Source organism: Antechinus flavipes, chromosome 2 (assembly GCF_016432865.1).
Source record: "Antechinus flavipes isolate AdamAnt ecotype Samford, QLD, Australia chromosome 2, AdamAnt_v2, whole genome shotgun sequence".
Taxonomy (NCBI): Eukaryota; Metazoa; Chordata; class Mammalia; order Dasyuromorphia; family Dasyuridae; genus Antechinus; species Antechinus flavipes.
The window spans coordinates 276,005,064-276,022,758 of record NC_067399.1 but is presented as its reverse complement, the minus strand read 5'-3'; the positions used below and the strand labels follow the sequence as shown (position 1 = coordinate 276,022,758).

At 33.4% G+C, this 17,695-nt stretch overlaps 1 protein-coding gene across 3 annotated transcripts in view; it reads left to right on the top strand.

Annotated features, from left to right (window-relative positions):
* TTBK2 (tau tubulin kinase 2) overlaps positions 1-17,695 on the top strand; it is a 251,713-nt gene that overhangs the window by 99,453 nt on the left and 134,565 nt on the right. For all 3 annotated transcript variants that reach the window (XM_051977162.1, XM_051977161.1, XM_051977160.1), the window contains exons 4-6: positions 5,945-6,018; positions 13,404-13,544; positions 16,294-16,398. In XM_051977162.1, the coding sequence (XP_051833122.1) occupies positions 5,945-6,018; positions 13,404-13,544; positions 16,294-16,398 (320 nt within the window). The remainder of the gene's footprint in view (positions 1-5,944; positions 6,019-13,403; positions 13,545-16,293; positions 16,399-17,695) is intronic.

The following is a 17,695-nucleotide window of genomic DNA, read 5'->3' as shown; positions in this document are numbered from 1 at the left end:
CAAACAAAACTAATGCAAACAAGATTAGAAGGGAAGCAACAAACTGGGAAAACCTCTTCACAGTTAAAGGTTCTGATAAAGGCCTCATTTACAAAATATATAGAGAATTGACTAATTTATAAGAAATCAAGCCATTCTCCAATTGATAAATGGTCAAAGGATATGAATAGACAATTTTCAGATGAAGAAATTGAAACTATTTCTAGCTATATGAAAAGATGTTCCAAATCACTATTGATCAGAAAAATGCAAATTAAGACAACTCTGAGATACCACTACATACCTGTCAGATTAGCTAAGATGACAGGAAAAAATAATGATGAATGTTGGAGGGGATGTGGGAAAACTGGGACACTGATGCATTGTTGGTGGAGTTGTGAACAAATCCAACCATTCTGGAGAGCAATCTGGAATTATTCCCAAAAAGTTATCAAACTGTGCATACCCTTTGATCCAGCAATGTTACTTCTGGGTTAAGAAATACTAAAGAAGGGAAAGGGACCTATATGTGCCAAAATGTTTGTGGCAGTCCTGTTTGTAGGGGCTAGAAACTGGAATTTAAATGGATGCCCATCAATTGGAGAATGGCTGGGTAAATTGTGATATATGAATGCTATGGAATATTATTGTTCTGTAAGAAATGACCAGCAGGATGAATACAGAGAGGACTGGCGAGACTTACACGAACTGATGCTAAGTGAAATGAGCAGAACCAGGAGATCATTATATACCTCAACAACGATACTCTATGAGGATATATTCTGATGGAAGTGGATTTCTTTGACAAAGAGACCTAACTCAGTTTCAATTGATCAATGATGGACAGAAGCAGCTACACCCAAAGAAAGAACACTGGGAAATAAATGTAAACTATTTGCATTTTTGTTTTTCTTCCTGGGTTATTTTTACCTTTTGAATCCAATTCTCCCTATGCAATAAGAGAACTGTTCGATTCTGCATACATATATTGTATCTAGGATATACTGCAACATGTTTAACATATATAGGACTGCTTGCCATTTAGGGGAGGGGGAGGTAAAGAGAGGGAGGGGAAAAATCGGAACAGAAGTGAGTGCAAGAGATAATGTTGTAAAAAATTACCTTGGCATGGATTCTGTCAATAAAAAGTTACTATAAAAAAAAATTGGGGTTACTTTGCTGTAATGGGCTGAGGCTTGAGTTGATGCACTGAGGTCTCAAGCACGTGAGGCTAAATAGTAATGGGACCATACTCTATTAATATATATATACTTGGAGAAAGAATGGACCCCGCCCACTCTTTGTGCAAGTCCTGATGTGTTGTATAGGAAATGACGATTTTGGTGAGTGGAGGCAAGGGAGTGAAAAGGAAAGCGGAAAGAGAGACTGCTGGCCGGCAGCTGTCACAGCTGCAGTCCAAAATATTCCTGGACTCTGCTGCTTGAAGTCAGAATCTGGGCAACATCATCAAATTGTCTATTGGAGGTATGTAACAGTAAGCCTGATGCTACTACTTCTCCTCGTTGATAAATCACACATTGTCTACCTGTATTAGTGACTGGGATATTATCTACACATTCCCCAGTTTCCCACATCAGAGTGTGGATGGACACTGTTTTGTATGTACTCTCAGGAGATGAAACGGTCAATCCTACAGTGCCTGGAGACAAGGGATCCATAGGCTGAAGAGGAACAGATTTCACCTCTCCAGGGGGTAATTCAGTTGTCCCAGCTGCATACACTCTATTCTCCCCAATTGTAATTCCTTTCTCCCGTCAGGTTGCTTCCTGGCTGGTTGATTGTGTAATCCCCTTCTCTCATCATATGGCTTTCTGGCTGATTGGTCATGTCTGGGTACTGGACTTGTAGGCACTCTCTGGGTCTTGTTCTTCCATCCTGTTTTCTCATTCTGTCTCTATGCCAACATTGAGCTTTCAGATGCCTTACTTTACCACACTGAAATCATTGACGAGTCTCTCTGGAAGTCCCTTTCCAGAAAGGACCCTGTCTCCCCATGTTTGGATTTTGTGAAGTCTGCATCATAGCCTGGATATAAAAGGCATTTGTGCCCAGTGTGGCACAGCATCTTATGAGCTCCTCTAAAGGAGCATCCTTGTGAAGTCCTAGTATAATTCTTCTGCAAACCTCATTAGCATTTTCCTTAGCAAGTTGCCTTATCAAAATGTCTGTTACTGCACTTTACAGTATTCTCCTCCACTCCTTCCTCTCTTTTCTCCCCCATAGAAGCTTTTCTTGTAATAAAGTATAGTTAAGCAAAACAAATTACTACATTAGCTGTACCTAATAACATACACCTCATTTTGACTTAGTCTATCTCTCTGCTAAGAGGAGATGTTTCATTGTCAGTCTGCTGGATTCATAATTGACCATTGTATGGATTAGAGATCTGATATCTTTCAGTGTTTTTCCTGTACATTAATATGATTATTGTGTAAATTGCTCTTTTGGTTTTCCTTACTTCACTCTAAATCAAATTATATACATCTTTTCAAATATCTTTAAAATTTTCTGATATCACTTTTTAGAGTATGATACTACTTTTTTATGTTCATATACCAATTCAGTGTTTTGGGGTTTTTTTGGTTGTTGTTATTCAAAAAAGAGAAGACTTGGCAAGGAGAAAGGGGAGAAATTAAAGATAGCTGTCTTCAAACATCTGAAGAGCAGTTATATTAAGAAGGATTTGACTTGTTCTGTTTTATATCAGAAAAGAACCTGTACAAGTGGATGAAAATTTAAGAGAGGTACAGGCCCGATAGAGCTGTCTAGAAATATAAAGCATTGCCTTTGGAGGCAATGGGTTTCTTCTCATTGGAGAGTTTCCCAAAGAAGTCAGAATACTACTTATAAGTATATTTTTCCAGGTGTGTAGGAATAGATGGCTACTGAAGTCCTTTCCAACTCAATAATTTTGTTACATTCAATAACAGCTCTACAAACAGTAGATTTATGAGCCTGTTTTCAGATAGCTTCTTTGACTTATTTTTGTCTTTTTTGTCAACCTGATTAGTATGAGATAAAACCTCATAGATGATTCAATTTACATTTCTTTTTTTTATGAACTTAAGGATTATCCCATATCATTGTTAATAATTTATATTTTTCTTCTGAAAATTTTCCATTGATATCCTTTGATTACTTACTTTTGTTCAAGAATATGTCCTTATGTATTTATATCAATTATACATGTATACACACATGCATCTCTCTATCTCATGAAATGTCAGACCCTTATTAATAATATTCAATATAAAGGATTTGCCTTTCTATTCAACAGCTTTTCTTTATATTCTAACGTCAATATTTTTTTCATAATTTAATTTGTAATTTTGTAATCAATCTTATATCCCTTTTTAAAGAATTCTCCACTGACAATTATGAAAGGAATTTCCTTCTATTCTCCTATATATACGTGTGTGTATATGTGCATGTTTGTTTTTTGGTGATGTAACATTTTATGTTTAGGTGACATAACCATTTTGAGCTCTTCTGGTCTAAAATATTCTTCCAAATCTACTTTCTCCCTAATTATTTTCCAGTTTTCTAGCAGTCCTTTTCAGATAGTAATCCTTACCTGTTATGCCCATCCTTTAAAACTGTTTTCTCATTTAGCATATTGCTACTAATGATATCTTTTACATCAGATACTTATTTTTAGCATAAAGCAACTGACATTTATCGATCTGGGCCAGTACTGCTATTTATTCCATTGGCAAATAGTAAAGAATTGACTTAGACATGATTTGTAACTAAGGCAAGTTTGCTATCTATCTTAACAGCTCACTGCCTGGTGACTGTGAAGGAAAATAGTAACAGTCTCAAATGTATGGTCTTGTCCATACATAACTACTTTCCAATTAGTAAGGTCCCAGATTAAATGAAGATCAACCGTGACAGGTTTTTTAAATTACTGTTGCTCAGTCACTACCCATTAGCACTAAAGAAAAGCTGCTCATTAGGAGCAGTAATTCTTTAGACCTGGAGACAGCATTTGGTGTGTAATTCTGACAAAGTTAAGCCCTCTTTCATTACTACAGATTAATTATTCTCCCAACTTTTTTTTCATATTTATGTGAGGACATTTTTAATCACTTCACAAAATGGGAGTTTTTGTACTATGTTACATTGAAAAGTGCTTGTGTCTATGGTTTGTATAGTAAAAGATGTCATAAAATATTCCCCTGTGTGTTGTACGCCTGTCATAAACATCTGGATTTCACTATAACTTACTAGATAAAAGTGGTTCCTGGTAAAAGCCATTGAAAAATTAAATACCATTAAGATCCTTATCAATCAAATAGTCCTGAATCTAAGTCAGGCTTTGAATCTTTTTACTAGCAAAGAGGTTTCAAGATTTATAGGAACTTAGTTCATTGACAAATGGAGAAAAAGAATTACTTCTTATTTTAAAAAATGATATTTGTTATAGTAAAGATTTTATTTTGGCAAAGACAGAGTTTTTGCATGATATATATGTAGGAGTAAACTCTTTTGTCTGACTACCAAATATATGGTGTCATCATCTTCATAATGGAATCTCAAATTTTATTGAAAGCAGTGATTCCCCCCTCTCCCTCATATATATACCTAAAGCTGCTGGAATTAATGTAGCCTTTATATGTGAGTGCCATTATACACTGGTGATCTGTCATGCAAGAGAGCCTGAAAAAATGATATCAATAACAGAAAATTTCAATTCAGTAAATATTTATTATACATTGATATTTTGGGGACAGTGCACATGCCCCTTTATCTCTTCTCAGGAGTATGATTTTCATTATACATATGGGACTTGAAGAAGGCTGTTATCATGGCAACTTCTTGAAAATAATTTTGTTTCCTCTGGAAGTTTTATTTGCTGTTATAATTTTGTTTATTGTGGCATCAATCAGATACTTTTTTTTTTTTTTGGCTGAGGCAATTGGGTTTAAGTGACTTGCCCAGGGTCATACAGCTAAGAATTGTTAAATGTCTGAGACCAAATTTGAACTCAGGTCCTCCTGACTTAAGGACTTGTGCTCTGTCCATTATGCCATCTAGCTACCTCTCGGATACTTTTTTTTTTTTTTGGAACTAAAAATATAACAAAAGGCAGTAGTAATATATAGCTCATCGATGAATATTTCCAAAATAACAAAGCAATAGTAAAATAGACTATAAATATATAAATATGTGAACTGAAACTCATTTAGCCTTAACTGTAAGTGTGAAGATGTACAATTGAATTGTGGGTAATTTTATTGCTAATGTCTCTCTACATTATGCTCAATGTCTATTAAAGGGTAGAGGATTATATTTATAATTTATTTACTTTTCTAAGGACAGGGTGTGATTATCAACAAGAAACTAGAAGTACTTTAGCATAATGGATAATAAGCCTTTAGGTAACCTTTTAAAATAGGTGATATCAGTTGGAAATATTTCTTTTTTTAATATTCTTTTTTTATTATAACTTTTTATTGACAGTACATATGCATAGGTAATTTTTTACAACATTATCCCTTGCACTCACTTCTGTTCTGACTTTTCCCTTTCCTCCCTTCACCCCCTACCCTAGATGGCAGACAGTCTTATACATATTAAATATGTTATAGTATATCCTAGATACAATATATCTGTGCAGAATTGAACAATTCTGTTGTTACACAGGAAGAATTGGATTCAGAAGGTGTGTATATATATGTATATATATATACACACTTTCTGAATATATATATATTTAGTTAACATTTCTTTCATTTTTTGTAACTGAGTTTCAGTGTGTCTTCCTTACATAGAGTGTAAGGTGATCTGGATTCTATATAACTGCATCTTTCATTGTAATCAAGACTAATCCTACAAAACTAAATTTTAAAATATTATATACAAGAGCAAATTATTAGAATTTCAAAAAAGATTTTCCTGAATAACATTTTTCACTTTATTTTTCTTTGATTTTATCCAGGCAAAGACCATGTTTGCAGATTCATTGGCTGTGGGAGGAATGACCGGTTCAATTATGTGGTCATGCAATTGCAGGTAGGTTTTCTAGAACAAGCTTTTAAAATCCCTTTCAATTTTAATGAAAGACTCTTAAGAAAGTTCTGATATTGATAATAAAGAGAATAATTGTAAGCTAATTATTTATGCCATGTCAGAATTTGTTTTTATGGTTTTGATATGAAACTTCATAAAATTAAAAAAAATAAACTAAATAATTAAAAAAAATATTTGTCATTCAACAATTCCATCAAATAGTAGTTGGAGCATTTAAAATAGATTAGTTTTACAAATGTTTCATTTTGTTTACACATTTTCAGGAATATACTTCATGCTTAAAACAAGTATTTACAAAAAGTATACCTATAGCATAACAAAAAGTATACTTATAACATGGTAAATAATTTTAGCATTAGCAAATCAGACTTATCATGCAGTGTTTGCCGTATAATAAGCTCTCTTTCAATGTTGACTAAATGACATGCCTGTGTGTAATTCTCAAGTGAGTGCAAATACTGAAGTGAATATTTATTTGGATTGGTTGTCAGAAATAGTTTTGAGTTAACCAAGATTTCTTGAGCACCCATTATTTGGAATGTGTTCTACTGGGTGCAGTGGAGTTAAAGAAGGATTGAAAGAGTTGGAGTCAGGAAATAAATTACATAACATTACTGGATCTTTATCCCAAATTAGACCCTTCCTCATGTTGGAAGTTTATAAACTTCAATTGACAACAGAAACAGATTGATCTGATTTGTAGAGACATGATCTGCTACTTAACTCAAACACTGAAATGTTTTACCTAAGTATGAGCTGAAATAAATTAATAGAATAATGTCAGTTCTTGGAGAGCTATATTGTTTATATCTGTATCCTTAGCATCTACAGTTCCTAGTGCATCAGGAAAGAGAGAGTGCTTATTAAGTAAATGAAATTTATGTGCCTGTTATTACAAAGATGTGTATATATATATATAAATACATATATATTTGTATACATATATATATATCTGTAGCATATGCTATACATTTTACATTTATCATTTTATAATATCTTTGTAGTCCGTGAAATGCTTGTGAACTTGTTGGAACACTAGTGGCATATGTGTTAGGAGAAGAAGATATTCCCTGGTATTGCCTTTTATCTATTCATATTTACTATTTCCTTCTATATAGATACCCAAGCCATTCTCTTGGGGAAAAATTCTCATAGTGCTCTTTCATTCCAGTGGATCAAAAGTCGACCAGTGCATACCACAGTGCTTAACAGATAGTAAACACCTAACAGATGCTTTTATTTCAAGTGGGTTGACAGAACCCCAAAGATCTTACAACAAAACTTAGTAAAGATGCCTCTTCCTCAAAGTGCTTAAATATCCAAATTACAGGTTGGGAAATGGTAAAATAGGGTTAAGGAAATGTTTGTTTGAAATATAATTCTAATTATGAGTTATGATTTTTAGGGACACTTAAAAGAATCTCAGTGCTCTGGGAGGGGAAAGGATAGTTCAAGAATTGAACAAAACAAATTTATCAGTGGACAATTCAAATTGAGTAATGATTAGATTTTTCAAGGGGAAACATATTGGATGATGAAAATATATTAATCTGTTGTACTGTAGTAAAGACTTTTGAAAGAAGAGAACATTGTCCTAACTCACAGAGTAACTTAGAGTCACTTTGTGTTAGAGAAAGATAGATATACCTTGGATAGAGTCATTGGTTGTCAGAGATAATTTTGAGTTAGCCAAGATTTCTTGAGCATCCTTGTTTAAAATGTGTTCTACTGGGTGCCTTGGAATTAAAGAGGTATTGAAAGAGTTGGACTCAAGAAGTAAATTATTTATCATTACTTGATCTGTATTCTGAAGACATCACTAAAAAGGAAAAAGAACCCACATGTACAAAAATACTTTTAGTAGTTTTTTGTGATGGTAAGGAATTAGAAATTGAGGGGGGATGCTCATCAATTGGGTAATAGCTGAACAAGGTGTGATATATGAATATAATGAAATGAAATAAAATTGTTTTGTAAGAAATGATTAGCAGGATGATTTCAGAAAGGTTTGGAGAAACTTACCCGAACTGATGCTAAGTGAAGTGAGTAGAACCAAGAGAAGATGGTACATAGAAACAGCAATATTGTGTGATGATTAACTATTATAAACTTATCTCTTTTCTGATCCAGGGCAACACCAATAGATTTGTGTTGGAAAATACCATCTATATCCAGAGAAAAAACTATGGAGACAGAATGCAGATTGAAACATACTATTTTCACTTTTTTTTTCTTGTGGTTTTTCTCTTTTGTCCTAATTTTTCTTTCACAAATGATTAATATGGAAATATGTTTAACATGATTGTAGATGCAAAACCTATTGGGATAGAGCAATAAAATACTCATAGAGCCCAATACTTTTTTATATTCTTTCCTAATCACCTCCTCCATCCTCAAAAGTCCAGAACTAAAGAAAAACAAATACAGGATAGTGATATTTTACATGGAAATATGATGGTTAACTTTTTTTTCTGCAAGTTTGCATCTAATATTATTCTTCTAATAACTGTAGAAGATGAAGCAAAAATTATTGTCCTGTTTTACGGATGAGGAAAGCAAGGCACAGAAAGACCAAATGACTTGTCTAATATCAACAGCTAGTTGTAACAGAGCCACTACTATAAAGTAGTTTCCCAACTGCTAGCCTGATTTCCTTTCCTCGAGACCATACTTTCCCTAAGATGACTCTAATAATCATTGTAGATTATTTGTCTAATATATTTCTCTAGTCATAAAAGCCAATAAAATCCTAAAAATAAATAAAATATTCCTGTACCCATGTACAAAACCATGATATATTTGTACCTGTAATAATATTTTGTGTGTTCTGATTTTGTGCTTCAGAAATACAGTGGAATTAGAGAAGATCCAGAGAAAACTAAATTGACCAAAAGGGTATTTACTATTACATTACTGTGCATTGTTTAGCTTGTTAAGATAATTTAGAGGAAGAAAAGATCAGAATTGATAGAATGATGAAGTATTAAGTAAGCTAAATATATACCTGTTCACTAAATCTTAGAAACTTGGAATTAGGATACTACCATAAAAATGTTTTAGAACAAATAAAAGGCTTTTTACAATGAGCAGTCATCTTGTAAACTTACTATTTGAAAAGGGAGTAATATAAAGAGGTTCAATATGGAATTAAAGAAAAATTTAAATGTTTTAATCGCTATTACTTAGTAATGAGGGAATTCATGACTGTCAGGTAAAGTATAAAGTATCTTAACTTATCCTACTTCCAGCTTACTGGTTCCAGCTTATTTTTCCAGTCTTATTTCCCTTTGTTCCGCTTGGTGAAAGTGTTCCACTTTCTAGCCAAATTGCTGAATTGTTCAAATACGCATTGATTTAATTCTGTATTCTCCTAACTCTGTGTATTCATCTAGTCCATTCCCATGCCTGGAATATTCTTCACCTTTCAAATACTCTTCTTCCTTTAAACTTTCAATCTGATGCTACCACCTCTACAGGGCCTTTACTGCTCCTCAGATTTTCTTAGAAGATTTTGAGTTTCTCCTTTCATCATATTACATTCTGCCTTATCTTTTTTTTTAATATGAATAGCTTTTTATTTTTCAAAATACATGCAAAGATAGTTTGCAACATTCACCCTTGCAGAACCTTGTGTTCGAAATTTTTCTCCCTCCCTCTCCCTCTCTCTTTTCCCTTAGCCAATAAGCAATCTAACATAGATTAAACATGTACAATTCCTGCTGCATAAGAAAAATCAGATCAAAAGGGAAAAAATAAGGGAAAAAAAAAAGCAAGCAAACGAGACAAAAAACCCTGTCCTGCCTTTATATATACCCTGTCAGACAGCAAACTCTACCAGTGAAGGTATTGTGTCATTTTTTCATTTCATATCCCTGCCACTTAATTTTTAGAGAATTTGGATGCAGGAGCTTTGACTTTGTTATCTTCTGAGGGTGTGTTTTGATCTTGTCACCACAATAACTTTCTTTGGTCAGAAACTTTTTTTGTGGTCTGCTCATTTTCCTAGCCTATTACTTGGCTTTTAACTCTTTGTTAAAGTAGGACTCTGTTTCTAGGGTGGAGGAATACATTGTCCCAAACTTCAGGTTTTGTGCAGCTATTTTCAGAGATCCTTCTAGGGACCTGACCACAAGCCCTTTTTTCTGCCCTGGAGCTATTAGCCCTGTCCCACTGTAGCTGTAAGAGCTATCTGTACTGAGCTGTACTGAGACTGAATCACCTGACTACCACCTCATTGCCACCCACCCTCTCTGCTGATCTTCCAGGACTTTCCTAGTGTCCTAAGGCTGAGAGGTCCAGAAGCTCTGTTGATTCAGTGGCTTTGCTGACTAGGGCTGGGGCTGGGGCTGGGGCTGGGGCTGCACTAGCATGGCCTGCACCAGGACTGCATGCTGGCCTTCCACTCTGGTGTCACAGATCTTTTCTGCTGAGCTTCTGAGTTGTCTTTGGCTGGAAAATGTTCTACTCCATCTTTTGGGGTGTTCTGTTGCTCTAAAATTTGTTTAAAGTCATTTAAAGGCATTTGGAGTAGTTTGGGGGAGAGATTGAGTGAGTTGGCCTTTACTCTGCCATTTTGGCTCTGCCTTCTCTCACTTAATTCTTAGTAAGAACTGAAATACTTGTTAGTGTCATAAAGAAAACTCACACTTTCCTACAATATACTCATTGATTTCACTGTCAGAATTGAAAACTGGTACTCAATCTTTAAATCCTAGATGGTGTGACACTGATAGGCACAGATTGAACTTGGCCTGAGTCACAAGACCTGAGTTTGAATACCACTTTTGCCATTTTCTACCCATTTGACCTTAGACAAGCCACTTAATTCTCTTTGGACCTCAATTTCCTCAGTTAAAAAATGAAGGTTTTGGACTAGATGAATTCTAAGGTTTAAAGCTATGATCCTTGTCCCACAACCTTGAAATCAGTTTCTCAGCATTTCCTCAACTTTCCTATTTGCACAACAGGACTCAAATACCCAAAAAAGATTCTCCAAGGAAAGACATCTTTTCAAGCCCTTCACTTCTACCTCTTATCACATGAAACTTTAATTAGGCTTTTCTCCAACTTGACATGCTCCCTTATGTTCTTTTTGTTTATATTTGGGTCCACTTGGAAAATGATTTCAGATGAATTTCATAAGTCCAGATAGCCCACCATATTATACTGAAGAGGTTATCCTGTTTGGAACTCATTTAAATTTAACGGACTTTGAATAGGAGAAATTAATTGGCTTGGGAAAATTTGAACTGGAGCCAAGAAAACTGGCTAGGGAACTATTGAAGTTCTATTCAACTATTGAAATAGTATAGCCTGTAAAAAAAAGAAATTTGTGTGGATGATTAGAGAAAAAGGAAAGGTTTGGCCTTTAAAAGCAGCTAAGAAATGGAGAGGTAACTGAGAGTTGAATTGGCTGTATGTATGAAAAGCTGAGAAGAAATGAACAAGGATCCTTGTTAATGTTAATGTTAAAGAAATCTTGACAGGCATTTGATGTAGAATTTTGGTTGAAAATGGCAGGAGAGAAGACAAATTAATAGCAAGAAGAAAGTTGGTGAAGATATAACTTGTAGCTTTAAATGGTTATCTTTTTTATTGTTACTGATAGTATACATTTAAATCTAATTGTTTTAGAGAAATGTGTTTGTAATTTTTTTTGGTAGATTGAAGGTAAGAAAAATAATCCCTTTATTTTTTTCAAATACAAATTTTATTTTTTCTTTTAAAAATTTTATTAATAGTATTTTTCAATTACATGTAAGATAGGTTTTTGAAAAATTGAACATTTTTGAATGTTCATTTTAATAAGATTTTGAGTTTCAAATTTTTCTCCCTCTCCAAGACAGCAGGCAATCTGATATAGGTTATATATGAACAATCACTTTAAATAGTCATATTGTGAAAGAAAACTCAGAACAAAGGAAGAAAATCATGAAAAGGAAAAGAAAGTGACAATAGTATATTTCAATCTGCATTCAGTCTCCACAGTTTTTTCTCCACATGCAGGGAATTGTCTTGGATCACTGTATTGCTTTAATAGACAAATTTTAGAAGTTAAAATATTGAAATTTGAAAGGAAGGATTGTAGGATAAAATGTTTAGAAGTGAAAGGGATCTTAGAGGTCATCTAGTCCAGCCTCATCATTTAACAAAGGAGAAAAAAGCAGTTGGCAAGGTGTAGTCCAGGAGATTAGAAAACCTGGTTCCATAGTTTAAATGAAATCTATTTCAGTAGTAGAGTGCTCCAAGACAATTGTATGAGTTTAAATTTGACTTCAGCACTGAGTAGCTCTTTGACCCTAGGCAACTTAAATTACCTCAGTTTCCTTATATGCGAAATGAGCTGCAGAAGGAAATGACAAACTCCTCCATTATCTTTGGCAAGAAAACCCCAAATAGGGTTATGAAGAATTGGACACAACAGAAAAGTAACTGAACAAATATAATATCAAATATATATTTAATATTTCTTAAATACTCATAGTTTGTCTTGGTATGGAAGTTGCAAAAAATTCTGAAGATTGATTTTTAGAATGCCATAGTGGATTTATTAAAGTTATACAGGTACATAATGATGAAATACTCATGATTCTTAGGTAATATTTGTTGCTTATATAGTCAACTTTGTTTTGATGGGAATGAAATTATTCAGATGGAAATTTTAATAAGTTGACAAAACCAGGTGCTATTTCATTGATATGGTGGCTTGGGTCCCAGACATAGAGGGGAAAGAACATTGAGAAAGGAAATTTAGAGCATCCATCCCACAGTTAGAGAGATGTAATTTCACAAGTCATGTAGGAACCATTCCCTCATTATTGTGAAGGGGAAGATGGAGCATGGCCCTGTTCCTTGCAGTAATGTTTTGCTATGGTAATTGAGATGAGGGTGAAAAGCCACGACCTTCCCCTTCTGCAAGTGAGTTATTTATCATCTGTTTTAAAATCAGTATTTAATACTTTCTTCCATTGGTATAGCTAAAGGAAAGATGACTTCATTCAAAGCATTTCATTAGTGTCTTTGGAGATAGGTATTAGGGAGTATTAATAGTATTAGTGCTCTGAATTATTTTATATGCTCTTTGAATAGGCAGGAGTTTCTTGTTGGGACATCAAAGATAAAGGAAAAAGTAGTGGCTCAGAATGATGAAATGCTCAAGGACTTTGGCTGTTTATAAATTGGCTTGAAACATCTGAGTCATTGTCTTAGGGAATTCTCTGCTCTTGAATGATAGTGTTTGGGTGCAACTCTTGACACTTCTATTAAAAAGCATTTTTTTTTAAATGGTAAGTGAATAATTTCCTAGTCTTATATTAGCATCTCGAATTTGGGTGTTTCATTTGAATCTGTGTCTTTGGTTTCTTCAGGGTCGGAATCTGGCGGATCTTCGTCGTAGCCAGTCCCGGGGAACGTTCACCATTAGTACGACCCTGCGGCTGGGTAAACAGATTCTGGAGTCCATCGAGAGCATTCATTCTGTGGGCTTCTTACACCGGGACATCAAACCGGTGAGAGTCTTTGTTGGTCAGAACCCTGGAGGAATTTGGTGGTTCTGAAGTTTGTGATAAGAGACAATGAGCTCCATGTGTAGCTGACAGTTTGGGCAGCTGTTACGCACAAGCATAGCAATGTGTTTATCTCTTTACTGTGGAGGCCCAAGGGGTGGTCATAGAAGAGGAAAATTTATCTTTTTCCCTTAGTTTTTGAAGAAATTAATAATTATGAAATATTTCCCTCAAAGATTTATCTCATGCTGGAAAATGCATTATTTGAAAATCTTTTATGTTGGACCCATTTTTATTTTAAAGAATATAATAGTAAAATTGATTAATGGACATTCTTTATCCACTGTGGACAGTTCAGGAGTAATTGTGAATCATTTCATAGGCTCTGGAGAGCTCAGAAGAGGGTTAACAATGTAATAGAACAATTTTCTGGGTTGCACAGGGTCTGGAGGCCCTTATGTCTAGGAGGAATTCTTTTTCAGTTGGATTCTCTATAAGAACTTCCTCTTTATGGAGGCATAAACCTTAAATAAGCGAAGGTTTCCCTGCTTGAGACCTGGTTGGATTTTAATCATCAGTGAATCTTTGGATAAAATTAATCTCTGTTGATACATCATTTGATTTGTGTTGATTTTTCTCCTCCTCAGACTGTTCACTTCTGTTAGTACAAGAACAAAATAAGATACATGGGAATTTAGTTTGTAAATTCAGGCATTTTTTTTTGTTTCTTGCATGCATACCTGAAAGACTAAGTTTGGGGGGGGGGATAAGTATTAGCAGATCAGAAATAGAGACAATTTTTCACAAACAAAAATATTTGAGCATTTTTAACTAATTCTTTTTGTAGATAAAGATAATAGTAGATATTGTGCTAATAGTTTTTTAATCATACATCTAAATTAGTTAATTACCTTTAGATTTCCTTTTGCTGTATGTTTGGATTTTTAAAAAATATTATTTCCAAACATCTTTGCAGTTTGACAGCATATTTTATAAATTATTACTACAATTATAAATTGTATTAGTAAGAAAACCTGTTGTGATAGATGGATTTTTTTTTTCTATTCTACCTTTTTGATTGTGATAAAAAAAATCCTGATTCTTCTATTCTGTTTCTTTCAGAAGTTGTCATTCTTACTGTTGGGAAATAGGCCTTGATTCTTCCCTCTTAGGATTTCATTGTTGACTAAGTGACTCATTTTAGTTAGTCTGTTTTTATTATAAATATCATATGTTGATGTACTTAAAAATTATAGTCATCTGTTACTTCTTAGTATTTTTCAAGTTGAACAGTTGACATGAAAACATAGCCAGCTACAATTAATACATTGCATCATACATCATATGGCAGCTCTTGCTTACTTTTGTTAAACTGCCAAAGTAACATTGTAATTTGAGAAAAATGGGTGATTTGAAGAGTTAATGTCATTAAAAAATTTCCCAAGCATGATAACATTTTTTAAAAAAGAGTATATTTCTCTGCCACATGATTATTGTCTTTACAGAGTTCTATTCTTACATATGTCTTTTGAGCCCTACAAATCAAATGTGAATGCTTGAATTTAGGGTCATTGAATACTGATATTCTTTTTAAATGAAGGGATATAGTATAGTTTTCCTAAATTTGTCTTGGGATGTCCTTTTGGAATTAGTATTACATATCCTAATTTTTTCCCCAAATTAGTAATTCTAGCAATAGGAACTTTAATAGGAGAGTCTATGAGATGTCTTTGGATATTTTGGGGTATTTGAATATTATTTTATAATCCCCATTTCTTTCAGATTTGGCCCCCTCCAAACACATATACCACACACAGTTTTGTGGCTATATTAAAACAGTGGTATAGAATAAACTAGACTGGTAAAAGACTTGGATTCCTATCTTGCAATGAGTGACCTGAGATTTTTACTTTTAAATATTAAACAGTTTATGGCTATATAATTTGCAAGATAGAATGAATGAGTGACTATAAAACTTTGCAAAATAAAAAATGGTAGAAATGTGTAACTGGCAATGTTTTTTTAATTTAAATGCATTTACTAAATGCAATTTCTTAATATTTAAATGAAAATGTTTAAATAGTGCGAAATACAAATAATCTCATATTATGTAATTTAATACAAATAATCTCATATTATGTAATTTAACTGGACACAAATAGGGTGAAATTGTTACTATTTAATAAAATATCAATATTATATAGTAGAATAACCACAGGTCTAAGATTCAGAATTCTTGAAATCATAGTTATGTTGGAACTACCTCATATTACCTTTTGAGAGCCATTTATTAAATTTTCAACGTGAGTAAATATATATACCTCAAAAACTGACACTATAATATAGGATTTGATATATTGTTTTCTTGACTGTTTACATTTTCTTAATTGTTTAGACTTAAGAAAGTAGGACTTTGATTTATTGTTTTCTTGATATTGTCTAAAACTAAGAAAATATTAATATTGCAGATTAAACTTAAAGAGCATCTTGTGTTAAACATTTACCAGTACACCTTGTCTGAATCTCAGTTCTAGGTTTGCTGTTACTGTCTTGCTGTGTAATTTCTCTGACTACCAATTTGTAAATTGGAAGGACTGCATAAAATGGTCTCCAAAATGTCATATATCCAATATCCTATAGTTTATTTTATTTAAGAAGTTTATGGTTTATAATTAAAACTGAAATTTTTTAAATGAACACAAAGTATGATGGCTAATCATAATATAAGTCTTTTTCTTATTTTTTTTTCTAGTCGAATTTTGCCATGGGCCGTTTTCCTAGTACTTGTAGAAAATGTTTTATGCTGGATTTTGGCTTGGCTCGACAGTTTACCAATTCCTGTGGTGATGTCCGACCAGTAAGACTTTACTTCACTATTTTTATATATCTAGGAGTTACTTTGTTGTTTATGTAGTTACACTTAGAGAGAGTATCCTTTTCATAATGGATTGAACTTCCCTCCAGAAAGTAACATATTAGATTTTATGTCTTCATCTTAGACTTAAACTCATTAGTAATTTACTGTTGAAAGAAGTGCCCTGGAAAAACAGTCCTATCAATGGCAGAGTAAGAGTGGCCCATTGATCTAGGACATATTTTTCTGGTGGAGGTGGGAGTCTTTTCTACTTTGGCTAAACCTCTTCCAAGGTTTGTTTTCTGTAGGCATGACTAAGTTTATTTCTAAATATTAACTTCTACCTCTACCAGTTTCTAATGGGTTGAATATTTTTTGGTAAGTATATAATAAACAAAAAAAATGTGAATGTGCAATTGAAAACAAATCCATGCTAAGTGTCTGATAATTGTGAAGGAGTCTCTTGATTATCCTGGTAATAGACTTAGACTTTAATTATATCCAGGAAAATTTTTATTAAATGCCTTGGATTTCATAAGAAGTTATTCAGGATAACCAGAGAATTATATCAGTTTCACTGACACTACCACTACCATTGAATGAATAATTAAGGAATGTTAGAGAAATAATTGGTTTCCCATTTCTCTTTAAAACCTTGCCACTCTCAGTGATATGTTGTACATTATTATCTACCCCTTTGCTCACTTGTCATCTCCAAATAATGCTTCGTGGAGTTAACAGAAGAGATCGAGGTAATCTATCAGTTAGTACTACTTATAGAGAATATAGGCATTTTTCAAACCAAAACAAACCTGTTTCCCTCCAGAGGTTAGTGAATCTTCATAAATTTGATTTACTGTAAATCTCTGGTAGCCATAATGATTTATTTATCAACCTTTATTGTTATAGATGCTGAGTTTATTTTTAGAGATTGAGGTAAATAACATAATCAAGGTCACAAATGTGTTCACTTTCAACCAGCTAATGAAAGTAGTGACCAAAAATAAAAATGCCAAGATTCTTTTAAAAGAATGTAAATGGAATGGGTATATTGCAAATACATTAGAGGAGATTATATAATGCTAGCAGTCAACATTATTCTAGCTCTAATAGCATAAATTAAAGTTAGCTTTCATAGATGAATTTTGAATTAATATCATAGTTTCTTACCCTGGACAAGTCATTTAATCCCTCTGGATCTCAGTTTTCTCATTTGTAAAGTAAAGAAGTTTGACTCAATGGCCTCTAGACTTGTATTTCTATGAAGCTTTGATATTTGAATCATGCATATCTTTGTTAG